At 40.1% G+C, this 26,011-nt stretch overlaps 1 protein-coding gene across 1 annotated transcript in view; it reads right to left on the bottom strand.

Moving 5' to 3' along the window:
• Positions 1 to 1,345: 1,345 nt before the first annotated feature.
• The window catches only part of HHIP (hedgehog interacting protein), a 183,155-nt gene continuing 158,489 nt past the window's right edge, over positions 1,346 to 26,011 (bottom strand). Inside the window, exons 12-13 of the mRNA XM_069744018.1 lie at positions 8,129 to 8,277; positions 1,346 to 2,047 (exon numbers count right to left, since the gene is read on the bottom strand). Coding sequence (XP_069600119.1) covers positions 1,854 to 2,047; positions 8,129 to 8,277 — 343 coding nt within the window. The 3' untranslated portion in view covers positions 1,346 to 1,853. The remainder of the gene's footprint in view (positions 2,048 to 8,128; positions 8,278 to 26,011) is intronic.

Below are 26,011 nucleotides of genomic sequence, written 5' to 3'. Positions count from 1 at the left end.
TTGGCTGGATCTGAGCACACAGTATGTCTCTGAATACCTCAGAATTCATTCGGCTGCTTCTGTCCTGTGTCACATCATCAATAAACACTAGTGACCCAGTGCCACTGGCAGCCATGAATGCCCAAGCCATCACACTGCCTCCGCCGTGTTTTACAGATGATGTGGTATGCTTTGGATCATGAGCTGTACCGCGCCTTTGCCATACTTTTCTCTTTCCATCATTCTGGCAGAGGTTGATCTTGGTTACATCTGTCCAAAGAATGTTATTCCAGAACTGTGCTGGCTTTTTTAGATGTTTTTTAGCAAACTCCAGTCTAGCCTTTTTATTCTTGATACTTATGAGTGGCTTGCACCATGCAGTGAACCCTCTGTATTTACTTTCATGCAGTCTTCTCTTTATGGCAGATTTGGATATTGATACGCCTACCTCCTGGAGGTCACTTGGTTGGCTGTTGTGAAGGGGTTTCTCTTCACCATGGAGATTATTCTGCGATTATCCACCACTGTTGTCTTCCGTGGGCGCCCAGGTCTTTTTGCATTGATGAGTTCACCAGTGCTTTCTTTCGTTTTCAGGATGTACCAAACTGTAGATTTTGCAACTCCTAATATTGTAGCAATTTCTCGGATGGGTTTTTTCAGTTTTTGCAGCTTAAGGATGGCTTGTTTCACCTGCATGGAGAGCTCCTTTGACCGCATGTTTACTTCACAGCAAAACCTTCCAAATGCAAGCACCACACCTCAAATCAACTCCAGGCCTTTTATCTGCTTAATTGAGAATAACATAACGAAGGGATTGCCCACACCTGTCCATGAAATAGCCTTGGAGTCATCTGTCCAATTACTTTTGGTCCCTTTAAAAACAGGGTGGCACATGTTACAGAGCTGAAACTCCTAAACCCTTCATCCAATTTTAATGTGGATACCCTCAAATGAAAGCTGAAAGTCTGAACTTCAACTGCATCTGAATTGTTTTGTTTAAAATTCATTGTGGTAATGTCTATAACCAAAATTAGAAAAATGTTGTCTATGTCCAAAAATATATGGACCTAACTGTATATTAATAAAAACGTGGATTTCTCTGGAGTAAAACATTGGATCAAAGATATCCAGATATCCTTTTATTCAGCTTCCTATGACCTACATGCCCATATGGTTAGGACTGCTGATCCTATTTACAGATTTCCGTTATATTGCAATTGTACTGTAATCGTTGCATTTTCTCCACTTTCAACAACTGCAGAGGGTGAACACACCCTCTGTGTACTAACATTTATCCTGCATTGGTAGCATAGAAAACACATAGCATTATCTGACAATGAAAATAAACAAGCAATCAAAAAAGTAATAATATCAGTTACAGGTTTATTGCAAAGAATACTTTTTGCATTACTATTATAATATAGTAAAATGACCCGTGAAAGCTAAAAAAAATGCAATTACCTGAGATAATAATATAAAAAAGCAAAAGTGATTTAGGAAAAATTGTCCCTCCCATGGTAGATACAAATGAAATACTGTACACATGAAACATTTTAATCTAAATAACTATTTTAATGTTATTTTAGAGACAACCAAAGGTATGATTTTGCTCACATGACCTTGTCGCAGCCAGTGTTAACAATACCAGGATGTTTAATAAATGAATATTGTCTATATCTTCACACATACATATACACTCAAATATTCATAAATTACACACACAAACTCACTTTTATGGACAATATATTTAAATTAATAAAAATATTTTAAACACAGGGATTTAGAGCAGAATTACAAAGTCCTTTTTGCTTGTTTAATTTACATGGTTTAAAAATAAATGCCCGTTTAGAACAAATTCAAGCAGTCCATGATAACTATACAATGTAGCTGGTAAGGTCCAGCAAATAGGATGTCACATCAATGATCTGGTCTAGAATACCTGCCCTGGCCACTCTCCGAATGTTTCTATCCACTTGCTCGCACTGTGGGCCCAGGTAACCTTTTTTACATAAACACTTGTTTGGCCTCAAGCAAACACCTCCATGTCGACACGCTGGCTCACATTTTGCTGTAAGGAATAAAAGAAATGCAATAAGACATATGAGAATGGTCCAAAACATTGCAAAAAAATAAATGATGCATTCCATTACTTCTTATGTAGCAAACATAGCCCTTATATTGAACGCACCCTCCACTAACGCCCACAAAAAAAGTTTTATGAGGCTCAAAATATCCTGGGACAATCTAATAATTGGAAAATTGATTACAACATGAAGGAATAATCATGTTAAGTCTTTTACAGGGGGCAAGTTGCACTAACAGTCATAGAAGAAGCTCGTATTTAGAGGAAATGATTTGCATGACTTAAATTCCTCATCACTTGAACTTCCAAAATTCCATGCCAACTGCTGCATGATATGTATACTTGTCATAGCACAAAGATGTATAGAAACAGAACTCATTAACATAACACTTTATGTACAAATAAGTACATATGTTGGAAACAGGTAAAAGACAAGTACACATAGGTGGACTTCCATTTGCTGTATTTCTAAAAATCAAAGCTTTTTGGACGTCTATATCTCCTTATGCAGGTTTCGCTGGTGTAATGAGACTTATGAGCAATGCTAGATAGCTCTCATTCAGAAAGAAAAAACTGCCATTCCAGTGCTATTTATAGGTAGCTGTCTATTTCCGACCCATTATATAGTCTTGTGGCATGACTATGGCTACCAACCAAACCAAGTATAGCCATCTGTATTCAGCTGTTTCAGAGTTTTCAGTAAAGAGTAGGGTGATACTTGGTTGGGTGGAATGCCTATGAAACTGCTGATAGAATGTATTGTTTCACTTTGTGGAGATCCAGCTTGTGTGGGGATACCGTCTTACAATGCCATATAAAAGTTTTTTTTATTGTGAACTGTTAAGCAAGTTGAAGATTAAATGTTCTATAAAAGGCCCATTATTGAGAATTGAGAGTCCTCAGTGGTTGATACCTTTTAATGGCTGACTGAAAAGATGGTAACACATTGCAAGCTTTTGAGACTACTCAGGTCTCTTCATCAGGCATAGACTAATAAAAAGAGACCTGAGTAGTCTCGAAAGCTTGCAATTTGTTACCATCACTTCAGTTAGCCATTAAAAGGTATCAACCACTGAGGTCTCTCAATTCTCAATATTTTTCTATCCCCTGGCTAACACGGTACCAAGATATATACAGTACAGACCAAAAGTTTGAACACACCTTCTCCTTTAAAAATTTTTCTGTATTTTCATGACTATGAAAATTGTACATTCACAATGAAGGTATCAAAACTATGAATTAACACATGTGGAATTATATACTTAACAAAAAAGTGTGAAACAACTGAAATTATGTCTTATATTCTAGGTTTTCCAAAGTAGCCACCTTTTGCTTTAAAGACTGCTTTGCACACTCTTGGCATTCTCTTGATGAGCTTCAAGAGGTAGTCACCGGGAATGGTCTTCCAACAATCTTGAAGGAGTTCCCAGAGATGCTTAGCATGTTGGCCTTTTGCCTTCACTCTGCAGTCCAGCTCACCCCAAACCATCTCAATTAGGTTCAGGTCTGGTGACTGTGGAGGCCAGGTCATCTGGCGTAGCACCCCATCCTCTCCTTCTTGGTCAAATAGCCCTTACACAGCCTGGAGGTGTGTTTAGGGTCATTGTCCTGTTGAAAAATAAATCATGGTCCAACTAAACGCAAACCGGATGGAATAGCATGGCGCTGCAAGATGCTGTGGTAGCCATGCTGGTTCAGTATGCCTTCAATTTTGAATAAATCCCCAACAATGTCACCAGAAAAGCACCCCTACACCATCACACCTCCTCCTCCATGTTTCACGGTGGGAACCAGGCATGTAGAGTTCATCCGTTCACCTTTTCTGCGTCGCACAAAGACATGGTGGTTGGAACCAAAGATCTCAAATTTGGACTTATCAGACCAAAGCACAGATTTACACTGGTCTAATGTCCATTCCTTGTGTTCTGTAGCCCAAACAAGTCTCTTCTGCTTGTTGCCTGTTCTTAGCAGTGGGTTCCTATCAGCTATTTTACCATGAAGGCCTGCTGCACAAAGTCTCCTCTTAACAGTTGTTGTAGAGATGTGTCTGCTGCTAGAACTCTGTGTGGCTTTGACCTGGTCTCTAATCTGAGCTACTGTTAACCTGCGATTTCTGAGGCTGGTGACGGATAAACTTATCCTCAGAAGCAGAGGTGACCCTTGGTCTTCCTTTCCTGGGGGGGTCCTCATGTGAGCCAGTTTCTTTGTAGCGTTTGATGGTTTTTGCCACTGCACTTGGGGACACTTTCAAAGTTTTCCCAATTTTTCGCATTGACTAACCTTCATTTCCTAAAGTAATGATGGCCACTCGTTTTTCTTTACTTAGCTGCTTTTTTCTTGCCATAATACAAAATCCAACAGTCTATTCAGTAGGACTATCAGCTATGTATCCATCAGACTTCTGCACAACACAACTGATGGTCCCAACCCCATTTATAAGGCAAGAAATCACACTTATTAAACCTGACAGGGCACACCTGTGAAGTGAAAACCATTCCCGGTGACTACCTCTTGCAGCTCATCAAGAGAATGCCAAGAGTGTGCAAAGCACTCATCAAAGCAAAATGTGGCTACTTTGAAGAACTTAGAATATAAGACATAACTTCAGTTGTTTCACACTTTTTTGTTAAGTATATAATTCCACATGTGTTAATTCATAGTTTTGATGCCTTCAGTGTGAATGTACAATTTTCATAGTCGTGAAAATACAGAAAAATCTTTAAATGAGAAGGTGTGGCCAAACTTTTGGTTGGTACTGTATCTTTCCTCTATAAAAGGCCTAAAGATAAAGATGACACATTTCCTTTGTATTTTAGGTAAAAAAAACTCCACTGTCACAGCCCTATGTGTAGCTTAAGTAATCAGATAATTACAGCTTCAATTCTCTGTAAAAAGTAAAAAAAAAAGTATTTCAAAATAAAAAAAAACTATAAAAGTTTAAATCATCATCCTTTTGCCCCAGTTAAAATAAAAAAAATAAATAAAAAATACACATATATAGTATCTCCGCATTTAAAAATGCCCGATCTATCAAAATATAAAAAGAATTAACTGCTCGGAAAATGCAGTTTTACAAACTTTGGAACCTATGCGTGTTTTCTATCTGTGAACTCATAATGACCTGGAGAATCCTAATGGCAGGTTAGTTTTAGCATTTTGTGAAAATGGTAAAAAAAACAAAAACAATTATGGCATTATACTTTTTTGCAATTTCACCACACTTGGAATTTTTTTTACCATTTTCCAGTACACTATATGGTAAATTCAATGTTGTGACTCAAATGTACAACTCGTACTGCAAAAAAAAAGCCTTCACATGGCCACAGTGACTGAAAAATAAAAATGTTATGGCTCTGGGAAGAAGGTGGGCAAAAAACAAAAACATAACAAAAGGAAAAACCCAAGGTGGTAAATGGGTTAATTAGCCTGTAAGGGTTATGGCTTGTTCACTATTATCATTAGGAAAGGCCAGGTGATGTTAATTTCCCAGCTTTATAAAAACCCAGCCTCCTTTAACCTTGTGCCAAAGAACAGCAGCCATGGGTTCTTCTAAGCAGTTTGAAAATGAAAATGGTGGAGGCCCACAAAGCAGAAGAAGGCTATAAGAAGATAGAAAAGTGTTTCAAGTTCCCCTTTCTTCAGTTCAAAATGTAATTAAGAAATAGCAGATAAAAGGAGCAGTGGAGGTCAACATAAGGTCTGGAAGACCAAGCAAAATTTCAGTGAGAGCTGCTCATAGGATTGCTAGTGAGGCAAATCAGAACCCCCGTTTGACTGCAAAAGACTTTCAGACAGATTTAGAAGACTCTGGAGTTGTGGTACATTGTTCTACTGTTCAGAGACATCTGCACAAATATGGCCTTCATGGAAGAGTCATGCGAAGGAACCCTTGCCTGCGTCGTCACCATAAAATTCAGTGCAGAAGTGTGCAAAAAAATCTAAACAAGCCTGATACATTTTGAAAACAAGTCCTGTGAATTGATGAAGGTAAAATGGAACTCTTTGGCCACAATGATCAAAGATATGTGTGGAGAAAACATGGCAAAGAATTTCAGGAAAAGAACATCTCTCCAAACATTAAGCATGATGGTGGATAAATCTTGCTTTGGGGTTGTGTTGCAGCCAATGGCATGGGGAACATTTTACGGGTAGAGGGAAGAATTAATTCCATGAATAGATACCTTCTCAGTTTTAGAACACTTGTCAATACAGAGGATGCCAAGTAGATGTTTCCACTAACAATTGAATCCGACTGTATTAAGAGAATAGCACTGATTGTAGTCTGGGAAATATTATACGGGAGCTGCTAAATAAGGAAAATCATTTCTAATGGATTATTTTAACATCTTGATTCAGGAGTACAGCACTCCCCAGCCTCGCGATACCCTGATTGCTGTGGGGAGGGTATTCGCAATCAATTAATAGTTCAATCAGCAGCATTGCAACGCTGCTGACTTGAACTGTGTGTGCCCTCGTACTACTAATAGAGTAAGGTTCCAAATGTCCAAGAATTAATGTTAACAGTGCACTCTTAAATAAACATTGTGGGGAAACATGACACACCAGACCATAGGGTGAAACCTTTATGAAAAAATAAAATAGATTCAGGTAATCTGTTCACCTAAGCGAGTTGTGTGGGCACAACTACTGTGAAAGCTCAATAACAGAAGGTGTTGCCACGTGGCTTGGGGTTGAGCTCCACCAGGATGCTTTTAAGGAAAAGACAAGTCACGAAAATGGAGATCCTTAATCAAAACTATAAAGAAGTGTTATTTATTCCACAATTGTTTTTTATACTTGAGTAAGACACCTGTCTGGTGTTGTGGAATATAAACCACTTTTTATAATTGGATCAAGGATCTTCATTTCGGTTAGAGCAGTCTAAAACTGCGAATTGTCTTTCTCTTCACACAGTACGCTCTTTAATCCTGGCAGTGTATACAAGATCAATAGAAAAGATCTTGTAAGCACTACACATGCTTGGCCATTGTGGCGAGACAGCAGTGGTGGCTGATCTCATTGGCAAAAAGCAATGAAAAAATAAGAGAAAAGCACCAAAAGCAAAAAAAAAAACAGGAATTGAAATATACTTTCAATTTAAAAGAATTGATGATTGCAGATCTGACTGTTGGGACTTCTCCACCTGATCATGAGTGTGGAGGTCCCAAAGTCCTTTGTGTAATTGTTGTGACACTGTGCATGCCTGACCCTTTGCTTCATTCACTTCTATGGGTGTACGGGAGTGGCAGTGCACTTGTATGATCAATACTCCCATAGAAAATGAATAAAAAGGTGGGTAAACATGCACACTTTCACTTTATTCACACGTGGTATTTTGAGAACCTTGTGGGGATCCCAGAGTTTGAGCCCCCAGCGATCATACCTTTATTACTTACCCCATGGATGGAGGATAAAAGTTGTTAATAGAATGACATTTTTAAGAGCACATCAGGATATAATCCTTAATGAATATTGACACATTATTGCAGATATCTGCATTATCAAGTTTATCAAATATTTCAAGCTGTATATAGATAATATATATGAGCTCTTTACTTGATTTCCACGGGTAACTTTAGGTTTTCATACAGATTTGTAATACGCGTCAGTGTGCATTTTACAATAGTCCCTAATTACATTATGCAACTGCATTTAAGGGCTCTTAATATAAATATAAACACAGCAAATGAAAATCTGACGTGAAATATAACTCTTATTTTAAATAAGAGCAAATTATGGAAAATCAAGAGTATTCCCATCATGGAGCAGACACAGCAATGAGGCTCACATATCATTTAAGGCTGAAACTGTCATTATATGGAGACACTGTGCCTTTCAGCATAGATCAACCACAATAAAATTACAAGGCCCTAAATTATATATTTGGAGGCGCCCTGAGAACATATAGAGGATTTAGGTTGGATTACTCAGTTATGTTACTAAATCACACTAATCCTTCTCTCTCCAGTTACTTCAACCTGAGTATAGTTATTGTTTTGTGTTAATGATGACAAATTAATGGAAAGCACAAAAAATCATGGCATATGTAATAAAAAGATTACTAACCAATTCGACAGAATTCTCCTTCCCATCCTTGATTGCAACAGCATTTTCCTGTGGGAGTGCAGTGGCCATTTTTACAGTGTCGGGAACACTCGGATGACAAAGGCTGTGGTGGCATCGCTGTCCTTCTACAATCTTCAGGCAATGTTGGTCTGCACCAAATAAAAACAGAGGTCAATAAAATGAAAAGTAAAAGTAAAAACAAGTGCCTCCAAAAGAGTATTATTATTTACCGTAATTTGTGCAAAGATCTTAATTAATTCTTAAGATATGTACGCATTAGTGTTGTAGCTTTCGCCATTTTAAAGTATGTGATGTCTGCTTTTTGCCATCTAAAGTACATGCAGTCATCTGAAGTATTTTTACTGATATTTTTCCATTATTTTTTTTTGCTGTTCTAGCATCCAGCATCTGTATACTTTAATGCGCCAGTTTATATCTCAGTTTAGTGTATTTTTAATAAATTTAAGGCAGGTTAATAGAATGCATGTACAGTTTTATACATGAAGGTTTGGCATAGTTTCGCACAATTTGGATTTTTTTCAGACAAACTTTTAGCATTTAAGAACTGTCTGGCTACTTCCTAAATAAAGCTGATCTATCCCTATATTTCACAAGGTAATCTGCATTAATTACGGTAATAATAGGTGTCTTGGGCCTGATGAGTATGGTGTACTTAATGTGTATGTCAGATTTTCTGTATAAACATTTTTGAAAGTTTGAACCCAATCTCCAGCCACCTAGCCTGATTGATTTAGTGCCTCTCCTGTCTACTGATGAGATCTCTCGCTACTTAGTACAAGCTGCAACGGTCAGTAAGACTGAATTCGATGGAGATTGGATAGACCTGGACTGTTATTGGAGCTCTCTCACTCTCTAGTTGGACTCATAAATTGCTAATTTTATTATCAGGATGATATAGCCATTTTTGCTTTTTTTATATATATATTTGACAATGTACATAGTTTGCATTATGAAATCTAGTGCCATATCTACTTTGAGTAACAGATGGGAGATGTCTCATCAGGGGCGTACATAAAATCACAGATCCCATAGCAAAAGTTCTAATTGGGCACTAGCGTCACCACACCCCCAAAAATATTTGGAGGAGTAGGCGGGCTTACTTCTATCTTTTAAATACTGGGACAGGAACATGTATTGCAGCACATACACAGTAATTATGCCCTTACTGAAGCCTCTTATTTGTTATCACCCACTACAATACCCCTTTCAAGGCCTCTATAGAGTATGATGTCACAAAAATTCCCCCACACACAATATGATATCCCCCCAATAAATTCCACAATCTAATCTGCTCCCACAATAACCCTCTATAACAAATAGGTATAATGCTCTCACAGTTCTCTCAGCCAAGTATGACGTCCCAACAGTAAAACTCAGCACAGTATGATGCCTCCCACAGCATGATGCCCTAAAGTGCCTTCCATACAGTATGATATTCCCCATATACAGTATCATGGACCTTACAGACTCACACCCAGTATAATGGCCTCCACATCCACCCAAAAACAGTATAATGGCCCATATTCAGCATGGCATGAAGCCCCCACACAATATGATGGTCCCACAGCCCATCACACACAGTATGATGGCCCCCACAACCACCACACACAGTATCAGGGCTCTCACATTTGCACACAAACACTCACAGTAAAAAAATAAAATGACTCACCTAGCACCGTTCCTCTTTGCAGCATGTCGAGTGAGGTTCTGCACAGCAGATGTGACCTTGTGATGCCATTACGCCTGCTGGGCTGAGACTGAGATAATCAGGTTGAATGGTGGAACAGCGAGCTGAAATTCAGCGGCATCTTCATTTTGGGGATGTAGATACTATTGAAATTGTGACATTAGGTGGTGGGTGCTGTTGCTGTTTAGCACCGCACCCCTTGACTCATAGGTCCCATAATGTCCACGTGGTCTACCACTATGGGTAATACGCCCCAGTGTATCATAATGCCTCACTATTTTCTCCAAATATCTTTTAATAGTGAAAATGAATGTAGAACGATCTTGAAATATGGGTCAACAACAAATATGATCTCACGTAAAATTCAGTTCCAAAACTTTAAATTCAAAAGTTGCATGGGGTGGGGCATTAATGATGTCTACATTTAAGACTGCTATAAATAAGCAATTTTCCCATGACATAGACTGGATTGGACATCATGGAACCAATTTTCACAGGGGTTGTACAATGAATGAACATCTATTATTTGTTGTTTTAGCCATATTTATATTTTCTTAGGAGAAATTATTTAAGAGAGTAGTTTGTGCATTGGTAGAAACTACTGCTCTCATCAGATCTTTAGCTACTGAATGAATTGTAATATCTGGCTATGGATTTTCACATGTGATTTCAAATATATTCATATTACAAAATGCATATAAATTACAAGCAAATATGTAGCTCACGGAAAACTATAATTTTAGTAAAACTGTTAACCAGGGCTGCCAACCTAATTTCAATACTTTCTAGACAGCTGGACCAAAATTCATGACTGATACAACATTTTTATGGATTTTAACCCCTTCATGACCTTGGGATTTTTCGTTTTTCCGTGTTCGTTTTTCACTCCCCTCCTTCCCAGAGCCATAACTTTTTTATTTTTCTGTCAATTTGGCCATGTGAGGGCTTATTTTTTGCGGGACGAGTTGTACTTTTGAAAGACATCATTGGTTTTAGCATGTCGTGTACTAGAAAACAAGAAAAAAATTCCAAGTGCGGTGGAATTGCAAAAAAAGTGCAATCCCACACTTGTTTTTTGTTTGGCTTTTTTGCTAGGTTCACTAAATGCTAAAACTGACCTGACATTATGATTCTCCAGGTCAGTACGAGTTCATAGACACCTAACATGACTAGGTTATTTTTTACCTAAGTGGTGAAAAAAAATTCCAAACTTTGCTAAAAAAATTAAAAATCAGGTTAATGCTTTTTTTTAGTTGATAGATTGGGCGATTCTGAGCGCGGCGATACCAAATATGCGTAGATTTTATATTTTTTTATTGATTTATTTTGATTGGGGCGAAAGTGGGGTGATTTAAACTTTTATATTTTTTTTATTTTTTTAACATTTTTTTCAACTTTTTTTTTTTTTACTTTTGCCATGCTTCAATAGCCTCCATGGGAGGCTAGAAGCAGGCACAACTCGATTGCCTCTGCTACATAGCAGCGATCTGATGTTCGCTGTTATGTAGCAGAAATGGAGGTGTGCTGTGAGCGCCGACCACAGGGTGGCGCTCACAGCCACCGGCGATCAGTAACCATAGAGGTCTCAAGGACAATGGAGACGCATCGCCGACCCCCGATCATGTGACGGGGGTCGGCGATGACGTCATTTCCGGCCGCCCGGCCGGAAGCGGTAGTTAAATGCCGCTGTCTGCGTTTGACAGCGGCATTTAACTAGTTAATAGGTGCGGGCAGATCGCGATTCTGCCCGCGCCTATTACGGGCACATGTCAGCTGTTCAAAACAGCTGACATGTCCCGGCTTTGATGCGGGCTCACCGCGGAGCACTGCATCAAAGCAGGGGATCTGACCTCGGACGTACTATCCCGTCCGAGGTCAGATAGGGGTTAATAATAGACCAAGCCTTCAAAATGGCCCCAAAATGAAAAAGGTTATTCAGGCTAGTCCAATAGTTAGGCATTTAAAAAACAACAACTATTAGGCGGAAGTCACACACAATGTATAAAACTATGGTCCGTTTTTTACAGACCAAATAAGCAGAAATGTTCCCTGAACAGTGATCCGTATGTCATCTGTAGGCAGGGTGTGGCTGCGTATTTTGCGCATATAAACCTCCGTATGTAATCCATATGGTATCTCCTTAATATAATATATATATATATATATATATATATATATATATATATATATATATATATATATTTAATACAGCACTAGAAAGCTTAAAAGCTGGTAATTCAATTGCCGGCTTTTGCTATCTCCTTATCAAACCCGACAGGATATGAGACATGGTATACATACAGTAAATCATATCATATCCCTTATTTTTTTACACATTCCTCACTACTAATGTTAGAAGTGTCTGTGTGCAAAATTTGGAAGCTCTAGGTGTTAAAATAAAGGGTTAAATCACGGAAAAAACTGGCGTGGGCTCCCGCGCAATTTTCTCCGCCAGAGTGGGAAAGCCAGTGACTGAGGGCAGATATTAATAGCCTAGAGAGGGACCATGATTATTGCCCTCCCCCCCCCCCCGGCTAAAAACATCTGCCAGAATAAGTGTCCAGAATAAGAGCCACAAATACATGAACACACGCGCACACATGCACAGACTACTACATCTTTTGCTCTTGGAACAATTTTTGTTGGTTGACCACTTTGTTCTTTGCGGGACAAGTCATACTTTTGAATAAGATCATTCATTTCATTACTGTATGTGATGCAGTGGAAAACAAGAAAAATTTTCAAGTGCATTGAAATTGTGAAAGAGTGCAATTCTACAATTGTCTTTCGAGTTTTTTATTTAACATGTTCACTATATGGTAAAGCTAACCTGGCAATATGATTCTCCAGGTCAGTGCGAGTACGCAGATATTCAAGTGGTAAAAAAAGGAAATGTGTAAGAAAAAGAAGTAATATTTTATCGCCATTTTCCGAGACCTATAATGTTTTAATCTTTTGGGATATGGGGCTATGTGATAACTACTTTTTTGCACCCTGAGCTGATGTTGTTACTGATATAATTTTGGGATACAATGTTTTCTTATTGCCATTTTGTTGCAATTTTGCGGAGACCAAAAGTCGCAATTCAGGCATTTTTAATTTTTCTTTTTGTTACGCCGTTTACAGAACGGATCAGTTTACTTTAAATATTGATTGATCAGTCTTTTATGAACACAGCAATACCAAATATGTGTTTTTTATTAATTGTTTTATTTTAATGGGGCAAATGGGGAGTGATTTTATTTTTTTCTTAATATTAAAAACTTGTTTTCTCTTTTTACTCTATTGAATAGTCCCTAAGGGATTTGAAGCTTCTTGTGCTATACATAGCAGTGGATCAGCACTGCTATATATAGCTAAATCAAGATCTCCTATGAACGATGGCCATGGGCTGACTTTCACACGAGGATCATAATGATAGGCATGGAGGTCATCAGCAGACCCTGGTTGTCATGACAACCCATCGGTGCCCCACGATCATGTCATGGGTGCGATGATGGGGACATAGAACAGCGTCGCCCATTTCTGTGTATGTTATATGACGTGGCTGGTAAAGGCACACGATGGCTGATTAAATCAGCTATCATGTATGGTGAAAGATGCAAGCCCAAATCCAAGGTCGTAAAGGGGTTAAAGTTTCCCATCATTTTGTAACTTTGGTATTGGATCATTTTTCTCAGTAAACAAATGAAAAGGTTTAAAATGTTGTCATTTATTTTATTTGGTTTTCTTTAACTACTTTTAGGACTAAAAATCTATTATATTGTTCTGGACTGGGGTCTAAGGGGTATCATTTCTCCTTATGGAGAGTGACATACCATCTCTGGCTTGTCAAGGTAAGGAGGCTTATTCGCCATGCAATGCTCCTCTGGGAAATATAATATGCCAATTGCCTCTTCTGAGAAAAAGAGGACTTCACTCTATAGCGCCACCTGTTGGAAGTAGCAATCCTACAAGTCACAATCAACTCTTTAACGAGTCGTGCAATATCACTTACCTTGACAAGCCAGAGATGGTATGTCACTCTCCATAAGGAGAAACGATACCCCTTAGACCCCAGTCCAGAGCCTCTCACCTAGCCAAATTAGTTCTCATGCTTCGCACTGACAAGGGCCAACAGCCCGAAACACCGTGTCTGCGAATTGAGATACTAATTTGGCTTTTATCCTAAGTCATATTGCACGACTCGTTAAAGAGTTGATTGTGACTTGTAGGATCGCTACTTCCAACAGGTGGCGCTATAGAGTTAAGTCCTCTTTTTCTCAAAAGAGTCAATTTGCATATTATATTTTCCAGAGGAGCATTGCATGGCGAATAAGCCTCCTTACCTTGACAAGCCAGAGATGGTATGTCACTCTTCATAAGGAGAAACGATACCCCTTAGACCCCAGTCCAGAGCCTCTCACCTAGCCAAATTAGTTCTCATGCTTCGCACTGACGAGGGCCAACAGCCCGAAACACCGTGTCTGCGAATTGAGATACTAATTTGGCTTTTATCCTAAGTCATATTGCACGACTCGTTAAAGAGTTGATTGTGACTTGTAGGATCGCTACTTCCAACAGGTGGCGCTATGGAGTTAAGTCCTCTTTTTCTCAGAAGAGGCAATTTGCATGTTATATTGTTATAATTTTAGGACCAATTTATCCAGAAATATGGAAAATTCGGAAGGATTCACAAACTTAAAAATTTCCACTTTATTTCAATAATGCTGCAACTTTTACTATGATAGGTTTGTGCTTTAATTGGTCACTACATATAATTGCAAGGTATTTTTTCCACCCAGAATTATAGCGTACTTCTTCAGCTCATAGTCATAACCATTTGCTCGTTACTACATGCTAACTAGTTGGACAAAATATTTTGAGTTCCAGGTGCAAGCAGTTAAAACGCATAATAAATCCAGTGACAGCAATGTACTGAAAAGAGCCAATAAATGGGCACTGTAAATGCCAGTACACAGTTGTATGCTATATTCTACTGAAACAGAGGAAGGCATAGCATACACAGGTGTATTTCACGTTAAGCTATTTTTATTATTGAAAAGAACTGTTCATAATATTTTAAAAAGAAAAAAATATAGTAGTAAGACTATAATATATGCTTATTTGCAAATTGTAGCACAGTGAAATTATTTATTGTTACAGTAGACATGTTAATGTAATTTTGTAGAATTCTACAGTTTATTATACAGCAGACAGTACATCAAATGCTGAGCAACCCATCTTGCACTGATCCCATGTTACACCCTGTTATATAGTGTAACATTCAAATTCCTAGAGACTTCAGAGGTGTAATCTCCCCACATTGTGTAACACGTGAAACCAGTTCCCCAGTATATACACACTTTTCTTCATTTCGCAAATACATACATAGTAATAATATACTATTATAGTAAACAGCATCACGCTCTCTCCCGCACCTGAAATCCGCTACCTCGGGGTAACTCTCGATTCTGCCCTGTCCTTCAAACCGCACGTCCAAACCCTTGCCACCTCCTGTCGCCTCCAACTCAAAAATATTGCCAGAATCCATCCCTTCCTCAGCCTGCAATCTACTAAAACTCTTGTGCATGCCCTCATCATCTCCCGCCTCGATTACTGCAACACCCTCCTCTGTGGCCTCCCACGCTAACTCCCTTGCACCACTCCAGTCTGTCCTCAACTCTGCTGCTCAGCTAATCCACCTCTCTCCTGGCTACTCCCCTGCTTCTCCCCTCTGCAAATCCCTCCACTGGCTCCCAATTCCCCAATGAATCCAGTTCAAACTACTAACACTGATCTACAAAGCCATCCACAACCTGTCCCCTCCCTATATCTCTGAACTAATCTCCCAATATCTTCCTTCACGCAATTCTCAATCCTCCAAAGACCTCCTTCTCTCCTCCACACTTATTCGTTCCTCACACAACCGCCTCCAAGATTTCTCCCGAATATCCCCCATAATCTGGAATTCCACGCCTCAACAAGTCCGATTATCCACCACCCTCGGATCCTTCAGACGGAACCTGAAAACCCATCTCTTCAGGAAAGCCTGCAGCCTGCTATAACCATTCTGCCTCCTCACCAACCGCCCGAGCTGCCGCCACGTCACCAACCACCCGAGCTGCCGCCACGTCACCGACCACCCGAGCTGCTGCCACATCACCAACCACCCTAGCTACCGCCACGACCACCCGAGTTGCTGCCACGACCACCCGAGCTGCTGCCTCACCATCACCAGTGCTGCAGCATACCAACCTCCTGTCTCTTCCCCACTATCCTGAAGAATGTAAGTCCGCAAGGACAGGGTCCTCTCCCCTTTGTACCAGTCTGTCACTGTAAATTTGTTTACTGTTAACGATATCTATAACCCTGTATGCAACCCCTTATCACATGTACAGCACCATGGAATTAATGGTGCTATATAAATAAATAATAATAATAATGATAATAATAATAGATAGCATTTGTCCGATTATTATAGTCCTGTTCATGAGCCTTAACATGCTCATAATCAATAATCCGCAATGATTATTTCTAAGAATGTTCTCACTAGCACCACACAACCTGTTTATAACCAAGTATCTCCATTGCTCTCATACTTTATGCCATGAGCTGACTGTTTCAAGTAGCTACTGGCAGAATTAGGAGTTTAGCTATAGACTGTAATACAGACTTTAGTTCAGAACCAGTGAAAGCTCTCATCACATATCTGATTTACTACATGCCAGTACTTTTAGTATGGCTGAGATGTACAACTAGCCTTTATAGAACTGCATAAGGGTATTTTCACACTGGGCGTTTTTGCAGCATTTTTTTTCTGCAGCAAAACTTGATTTCTTGGCAGCAAAGAAGCGGCGGCGAAACCGCATGTTTTGGTGCATTTTTTTCATGCATTTTGGGGGCTAGCTTGTATCTTTTTGTTCATGCAAATAAAGTTGAGTGCCCCCAGAGAAAATAAAACTTCCTGTAGAACTATACCTATAGATCCTTTGAAAATCCAGCAATTCATGTGCAGCGTACAGTAAAATCACACTAACAGGTTAGAATAAAAGATAGAATAGATATATACACATAGAATACACACACACACACACATATATATATATATATATATATATGTCAGTGACATACACACATATATATTATATACACTGCTCAAAAAAATAAAGGGAACACTAAAATCCCACATCCTAGATATCACTGAATGAAATATTCCAGTTGTAAATCTTTATTCATTACATAGCGGAATGTGCTGAGAACAATAAAACCTAAAAATTATCAACGTAAATCACAACTAATATCCCACTGAGGTCTGGAGTTGGAATGATGCTCAAAATCAAAGTGGAAGATGAAGTTACAGGCTGATCCAACTTCAGTGGAAATGCCTCAAGACAAGGAAATGATGCCCAGTAGTGTGTGTAGCCTCCATGTGCCTGTATGACCTCCTTACAATGCCTGGGCATGCTCCTGATGAGGCGGCAGATGATCTCCTGAGGGATCTCCTCCCAGACCTGGACTAAAGCATCCACCAACTCCTGGACAGTCTGTGGTGCAATGTGACGTTGGTAGATGTTGCGAGACATGATGTCCCAGATGTGTTCAATCGGATTTAGGTCTGGGGAATGGGTGGGCCAGTCCATAGCTTCAATGTCTTCATCTTGCAGGAACTGCTGAAACACTCCAGCCACATGAGATCTGGCATTGTCCTGCATTAGGAGGAACCCAGGGCCAACCGCACCAGAATATGATCTCACAAGGGGTCTGAGGATCTCTTCTCGGTACCTAATGGCAGTCAGGCTAGCTCTGGTGAGCACATGCTGCGGCATTCCAATGAAATGCCACCCCACACCATTACTGACCCACTGCAAACCGGTCATGCTGAAGGATGTTGCAGGCAGATCGCTCTCCACGGTATCTCCAGACTCTGTCACGTCTGTCACATGTGCTCAGTGTGAACCTGCTTTCATCTGTGAAGAGCACAGGGCGCCAGTGGTGAATCTGCCAATCCTGATGTTATGTAGCAAATGCTAAGCATCCTTAATGGTGTTGGGAAGTGAGCACAACCCCATCTGTGGATGCCAGGCACTCAGACCATCCTCATAGAGTCGATTTCTAACCGTTTGTGCAGACACGTGCACATTTGTGGCCTGCTGGAGAACATTTTGCAGAGCTCTGGCAGTGCTCCTCCTGTTCCTCCTTACACAAAGGCTGAGGTAGCGGTCTTGCTGCTGGGTTGTTGCCCTCCTATGGCCCCTTCCACGTTTCCTGGTGTACTGGCCTGCCTCCTGGTAGCGCCTCCAGCCTCTGGACACTACGCTGACAGACACAGCAAACCTTCTTGCCAAAGCTCACATTGATGTGTCATCCTGGATGAGCTGCACTACGTGAGTCACTTGTGTGGGCTGTAGAGTCCGTCTCATGCTACCATGAGTGTGAAAGCACAACCAACATTCAAAAGTGACCAAAACATCAGCCAGAAAGCATTGGTACTGAAATGTGGTCTGTGGTGCCCACCTGCAGAACCACTTCTTTATTGAGTGTGTCTTGATAATTGCCAATAATTTCCATCTGTTGTCTATTCCATTTGCACAACAGCATGTGAAATTAATTGACAAACAGTGTTGCTTCCTAAGTGGACAGTTTGATTTCACATAAGTTTGATTTACTTGGAGTTATATTCTGTTGTTTAGGTGTTCCCTTTATGTTTTTGCAAAGCAGTGTATATACAGTATATATATATATATATATATATATATACACACACACACATATATATATTCACTGGAAAGCAACAAAAAACGATAGAAATGCGAAATCTGCTCCAAATAAAGGAAAAACTTTTCTAGTTTCATACATATTCAGTGCAGTTCGATGTGAGCTCAATTTGTTGCTCTACACACATCCAAACGATAGTGGAATTCTTGGCACACACGGGTAAGGGCGTCTGGTATAACAGAGTGAAAAACGTCTGTGATTCTCTGTTTTAAGTGATTAATGTCATCGATAGGTTCAATGTACACATGTTGCTTCACATAACCCCAAAAGTGAAAGTCTAAGGGCTTCAGATCCGGGGATCGTGGTGGCCATGGCTTGACAAAACCCCTGCCTATCTACTGCCGGGGAATGTTCTATCCAGAAACTCACGAACAATGGCAGCGTAGTGTGGAGGAGCACCGTCCTGTTGAAAGATGACATCTTCTGAAAATTGTGGCACTGAATACAATTCCAACATGTCAAGATATGCGTTTGAGTCCAACAACGAAGAAAAGAAGAGGCAGCACTCCCCGATCCTTCCGAGACAAGTATCTTTATTTTCTCACAATAAAATCTTCACGGCCGGGGGTGCAAATGTACAAAGTGCGGCAAGCCTGACGACGGCCGTTTCGCCCCCAACTGGTGCTTCTACGGGACCCGTACAAGCACCAGTCGGGCACGAAACGGCCGTCGTTATAAACGTGCCGATACTCATGTAGCACTTTGGTCACGGAATCGAATTTAGCGAGCCACAGAACACACTGAACTTTCCTCTGTACCGTCCACATGTTGACTGTCATGGAAAACCACACAGCTGGCATAAGCTTGTGGATGTATGAAATCACAGACCTGGCAGTGTATTAATCAGAATTCAGTTTATCAGGGGTTAATCTGACTGTGGGCTCAGCAACAGCTTAAATGAGTTTGTGTTGTTTGATTGGTTCTTGTTATCTCTCCTCATGAACAGGTCTGATATGATTGGGTCAGAGAAAGGGCGCCAAAAATTTTTGAAACAGAAGCAGTGTGAAAGACTGGTAGAAAGCATGCCAAGATGCATGAAAGCTGTGATTAAAAATCATGGTTATTCCACAAAATATTGATTTCTAAACTCTTCCTGAGTTAAAACATTAGTATTGTTGTTTCTAAATGATTATGAACTTGTTTTCTTTGCATTATTTGAGGTCTGAAAGCACTGTTTTTTTAAATTTTGACCACTTCTCCTTTTCAGAAAAAAAAAATACAAAATTTATTGCTTGGAAATTCGGAGACAAGTTGTCAGAAGTTTACAAAATGAATGAACACTTTACATTTTACTCAAAAATATACCTATGAAGAGAAAAATCAGACAAACTGAACGTTTTGCAGTGGTCTCTTAATTTTTGCCAGAGCTGTATATATATATATATATATATATATATACAGTGGGGCAAAAAAGTATTTAGTCAGTCAGCAATAGTGCAAGTTCCACCACTTAAAAAGATGAGAGGCGTCTGTAATTTACATCATAGGTAGACCTCAACTATGGGAGACAAACTGAGAAAAAAAAATCCAGAAAATCACATTGTCTGTTTTTTTAACATTTTATTTGCATATTATGGTGGAAAATAAGTATTTGGTCAGAAACAAAATTTCATCTCAATACTTTGTAATATATCCTTTGTTGGCAATGACAGAGGTCAAACGTTTTCTGTAAGTCTTCACAAGGTTGCCACACACTGTTGTTGGTATGTTGGCCCATTCCTCCATGCAGATCTCCTCTAGAGCAGTGATGTTTTTGGCTTTTCACTTGGCAACACGGACTTTCAACTCCCTCCAAAGGTTTTCTATAGGGTTGAGATCTGGAGACTGGCTAGGCCACTCCAGGACCTTGAAATGCTTCTTACGAAGCCACTCCTTCGTTGCCCTGGCGGTGTGCTTTGGATCATTGTCATGTTGAAAGACCCAGCCACGTTTCATCTTCAATGCCCTTGCTGATGGAAGGAGGTTTGCACTCAAAATCTCACGATACATGGCCCCATTCATTCTTTCATGTACCCGGATCAGTCATCCTCGCCCCTTTGCAGAGAAACAGCCCCAAAGCATGATGTTTCCACCAGCATGCTTTACAGTAGGTATGGTGTTTGATGGATGCAACTCAGTATTCTTTTTCCTCCAAACACGACAAGTTGTGTTTCTACCAAACAATTCCAGTTTGGTTTCATCAGACCATAGGACATTCTCCCAAAACTCCTCTGGATCATCCAAATGCTCTCTAGCAAACTTCAGACGGGCCCGGACATGTACTGGCTTAAGCAGTGGGACACGTCTGGCACTGCAGGATCTGAGTCCATGGTGGCGTAGTGTGTTACTTATGGTAGGCCTTGTTACATTGGTCCCAGCTCTCTGCAGTTCATTCACTAGGTCCCCCCGCGTGGTTCTGGGATTTTTGCTCACCGTTCTTGTGATCATTCTGACCCCACGGGGTGGGATTTGCGTGGAGCCCCAGATCGAGGGAGATTATCAGTGGTCTTGTATGTCTTCCATTTTCTAATTATTGCTCCCACTGTTGATTTCTTCACTCCAAGCTGGTTGGCTATTGCAGATTCAGTCTTCCCAGCCTGGTGCAGGGCTACAATTTTGTTTCTGGTGTCCTTTGACAGCTCTTTGGTCTTCACCATAGTGGAGTTTGGAGTCAGACTGTTTGAGGGTGTGCACAGGTGTCTTTTTATACTGATAACAAGTTTAAACAGGTGCCATTACTACAGGTAATGAGTGGAGGAAAGAGGAGACTCTTAAAGAAGAAGTTACAGGTCTGTGAGAGCCAGAAATCTTGATTGTTTGTTTCTGACCAAATACTTATTTTCCACCATAATATGCAAATAAAATGTTAAAAAAACAGACAATGTGATTTTCTGGATTTTTTTTCTCAGTTTGTCTCCCATAGTTGAGGTCTACCTATGATGTAAATTACAGACGCCTCTCATCTTTTTAAGTGGTGGAACTTGCACTATTGCTGACTGACTAAATACTTTTTTGCCCCACTGTATATATATATATATATACACATATATAATACATAGATATGTATATATATATTACATAGATAGATAAATAGAAGAAAAGCCGGCAATTCAGCAGCCGTGTACAATGGAATTACAGAAGGAGCCAACAGCATAGAATAGATGGATTACATACAGTAAATACATATGGAATAGATAGATGACAGTGACATATACAATTAGTACAGTGTGTGTGTGCAGCTTACTGTATATGTGTTTAATTATTAAAAGATTATTTTTCTGAAAAAAATGGCGTAGGCTCCCACATAATTTTCTTAACCAGCAGAGGGAAAGCCAATAGCTGGGGGCAGATGTTTATAGCCTGTGAAGGGGGTAATACTCATGGAACTTCCCAGGCTACTAATATCAACTCACAGCTGTATACTTAGCCTTTACTGGCTATTAAAATGGAGGACACTAAAAAAAGACATACGGTCCCCCTATACTGTAATTAATAACCAGCAAAGGCTATGCAGACAGGTGCGGGCTGATATTAATAGTCTAGGAAAGGGCCATGGATACGTCCCCCCCAGATGAAAAACATCAGCTCTTAGTCACCCTAGAAAAGGTGCATCTATAGTGGTGTCGCCCTGTAGCGGTGGCAAGTGGGGTAGTAGTTGGGGGGGTTCATGTCAACTTGTATTGTCAGGTGACATCAAACTCAGAGGTCAGTAATGGAGAGGCATCAATAAGACGCCTCCATTACTAACCCCATAGTCATATTGTATAAAAACACACACATTAAGAATAAAGTCCTTTAATTGAAAGAAAGACACAGACTCCTTTAATAGATCTTAATTTATTTGTTTTGTTTTAAATAATTAAAAAAACAGTGTGGGGACCCCTTTTGATATGCAGCCTTGCTAATGCTGACAGCTGAGGGTTGCAGCCCCAGCTGTGAGTTTGCCTGGCTGATAATCAAAAATACAGGGGGACCTACGCAGGTTTTTTTTATTTAAAGTGCATACTCCCATCAACAGCTTCTGCTCTCACTGTTATTAGCGGCAGCAGGTGTCAGATGATGGGAGTGGTAGTTCCATCAGCTGACACAAGTTACCGAAGGTAAACTTTATACCTCCGATCACAGCTGAGCGCTCACGCTGTCTTCTGACAGTGTGGGAATCATGGATGTCTGACCGGCGGGGATAGTTTCACAGCCGATCAGAAGCGGTGCTTGCCGCGCTGTCTTTCATATGACAATGTGTCAAACACTGTATTGTTGGGCCCCCCAAACAAGTGAATGGTGTTCGAGTCTGCTGCTCAGTGTCTCTGCTGGATGACAGGCTGTATGGACGCATCATGCAGCCTGCCATCTAGAGGTAGCAGAGCAGAGTGTGATGTTACATCCTGCTGTCTTTGACTTTTCTGCAGCAAATATGCTGCAAAAAATCAACCTGCGTATTTGCAGCATTTTTTCACCATTCATTCAAGTCAATGGGTGAAAATCGCTGAAAAAACGCTGAAAGAAGTGACATACTCTATGTCAAAAAACGCTGCAAAGAACAAAATCCTGATGACAAAAAAAACAATGTGTGTGCATGAGATTTCTGAAATCTCTGTACTGTACTGTAAAAAGCAGCTAAAAATTAGCATAAAAAGCAGCAAAAAAATGTAGTGTGAACATTCCCTAAGACTTACAGTGGGTACGGAAAGTAAATCAGTAAATTAAAAAAAGTTCCTTTTTTTCTCATTAATGTACACTCTGCAGTCCATCTTGACTGAAAAAAAAACTGAAATGTGGTAATTTTTGCAAATTTATGAAAAAAGAAAAACTGAAATATCACATGGTCATAAGTATTCAGACTCTTTGCTCAGTATTGAGTAGAAGCACCCTTTTGAGCTAGCACAGCTATGAGTCTTCTTGGGAATGATGCAACAAGTTTTTCACACCTGGATTTGGGGATCTTCTGCCATGCTTCCTTGCAGATCCTCTCCAGTTCCGTCAGGTTGGATGGTGATTGTTAGTGGACAGCCATTTTCAAGTCTCTTCAGAGATGCTCAATTGGCTTTAGGCTAGGGCTTTGGCTGGGCCTGTCAAGAATGGTCACAGAGTTGTTCTGAAGCCACTCCTTTGTTACTTTAGCTGTGTGCTTAGGGTCATTGTCTTGTTGGAAGGTTTTTTTTCAGTCAAGATGGGGTGCAGAGTGTATATCAAGGAGAAAAAAAAATGAACTTTTTTTGAATTTACCAAATGGCTGCAATGAAACAAAGAGTGAAAAATGTAAACGGGTATGAATACTTTCCGTACCCACTGTATATGGTCCCTACTAGAGTTCACCAGTTTTGCCCAGATATCTCACCTTCTTGCTTTACATACGATACTGAGTTAGTTACCATCCTTCACCATGACATATAATAATAATAATCTTTATTTTTTTTTACATTTTTATATAGCGCTAACATATTCCGCAGCGCTTTACAGTTTGCACACATTATCATCGCTGTCCCTTATGGGGCTCACAATCTAAATTACTTAACAGTATGTCTTTGGAATGAGGGAGGAAACCGTAGTGGCCAGATGATACCTACGCAAACAATCCTTGCAGATGTTGTCCTTGGTGGGATTTGAACCGAGGACTCCAGCACTGCAGTGCTAACCACTGAGTCACCATGGTGCCCTACATACAGTGGGGCAAAAAAGTATTTAGTCAGTCAGCAATAGTGCAAGTTCCACCACTTAAAAAGATGAGAGACGTCTGTAATTTACATCATAGGTAGACCTCAACTATGGGAGACAAACTGAGAAAAAAAAATCCAGAAAATCACATTGTCTGTTTTTTTAACATTTTATTTGCATATTATGGTGGAAAATAAGTATTTGGTCAGAAACAAAATTTCAACTCAATACTTTGTAATATATCCTTTGTTGGCAATGACAGAGGTCAAACGTTTTCTGTAAGTCTTCACAAGGTTGCCACACACTGTTGTTGGTATGTTGGCCCATTCCTCCATGCAGATCTCCTCTAGAGCAGTGATGTTTTTGGCTTTTCGCTTGGCAACACGGACTTTCAACTCCCTCCAAAGGTTTTCTATAGGGTTGAGATCTGGAGACTGGCTAGGCCACTCCAGGACCTTGAAATGCTTCTTATGAAGCCACTCCTTCGTTGCCCTGGCGGTGTGCTTTGGATCATTGTCATGTTGAAAGACCCAGCCACGTTTTATCTTCAATGCCCTTGCTGATGGAAGGAGGTTTGCACTCAAAATCTCACGATACATGGCCCCATTCATTCTTTCATGTACCCGGATCAGTCGTCCTGGCCCCATTGCAGAGAAACAGCCCCAAAGCATGATGTTTCCACCACCATGCTTTACAGTAGGTATGGTGTTTGATGGATGCAACTCAGTATTCTTTTTCCTCCAAACACGACAAGTTGTGTTTCTACCAAACAGTTCCAGTTTGGTTTCATCAGACCATAGGACATTCTCCCAAAACTCCTCTGGATCATCCAAATGCTCTCTAGCAAACTTCAGACGGGCCCGGACATGTACTGGCTTAAGCAGTGGGACACGTCTGGCACTGCAGGATCTGAGTCCATGGTGGCGTAGTGTGTTACTTATGGTAGGCCTTGTTACATTGGTCCCAGCTCTCTGCAGTTCATTCACTAGGTCCCCCCACGTGGTTCTGGGATTATTGCTCACCGTTCTTGTGATCATTCTGACCCCACAGGTTGGGATTTTGCGTGGAGCCCCAGATCGAGGGAGATTATCAGTGGTCTTGTATGTCTTCCATTTTCTAATTATTGCTCCCACTGTTGATTTCTTCACTCCAAGCTGGTTGTCTATTGCAGATTCAGTCTTCCCAGCCTGGTGCAGGGCTACAATTTTGTTTCTGGTGTCCTTTGACAGCTCTTTGGTCTTCACCATAGTGGAGTTTGGAGTCAGACTGTTTGAGGGTGTGCACAGGTGTCTTTTTATACTGATAACAAGTTTAAACAGGTGCCATTACTACAGGTAATGAGTGGAGGAAAGAGGAGACTCTTAAAGAAGAAGTTACAGGTCTGTGAGAGCCAGAAATCTTGATTGTTTGTTTCTGACCAAATACTTATTTTCCACCATAATATGCAAAAAAAATGATAAAAAAAACAGACAATGTGATTTTCTGGATTTTTTTTTCTCAGTTTGTCTCCCATAGTTGAGGTCTACCTATGATGTAAATTACAGACGCCTCTCATCTTTTTAAGTGGTGGAACTTGCACTATTGCTGACTGACTAAATACTTTTTTTCCCCACTGTATATCAAAGATAAAGTATGAGACACATTTGGATAATATTATTTCGAGTTGTGCCCACCAGGTTTATTCTATCCTTCTTACAAATTATTACAATACATTGTAATACATGTAAGAATCCACAGAGGAATGGCAGGAAGAAGTGCTCTAGTTTGTTATTTAATATGGAATC

This window comes from Ranitomeya imitator, chromosome 1, assembly GCF_032444005.1.
Source record: "Ranitomeya imitator isolate aRanImi1 chromosome 1, aRanImi1.pri, whole genome shotgun sequence".
Classification (NCBI taxonomy): Eukaryota; Metazoa; Chordata; class Amphibia; order Anura; family Dendrobatidae; genus Ranitomeya; species Ranitomeya imitator.
The sequence above is the reverse complement of the archived record's forward strand: the minus strand, read 5'-3'. Positions and strand labels throughout refer to the sequence as shown.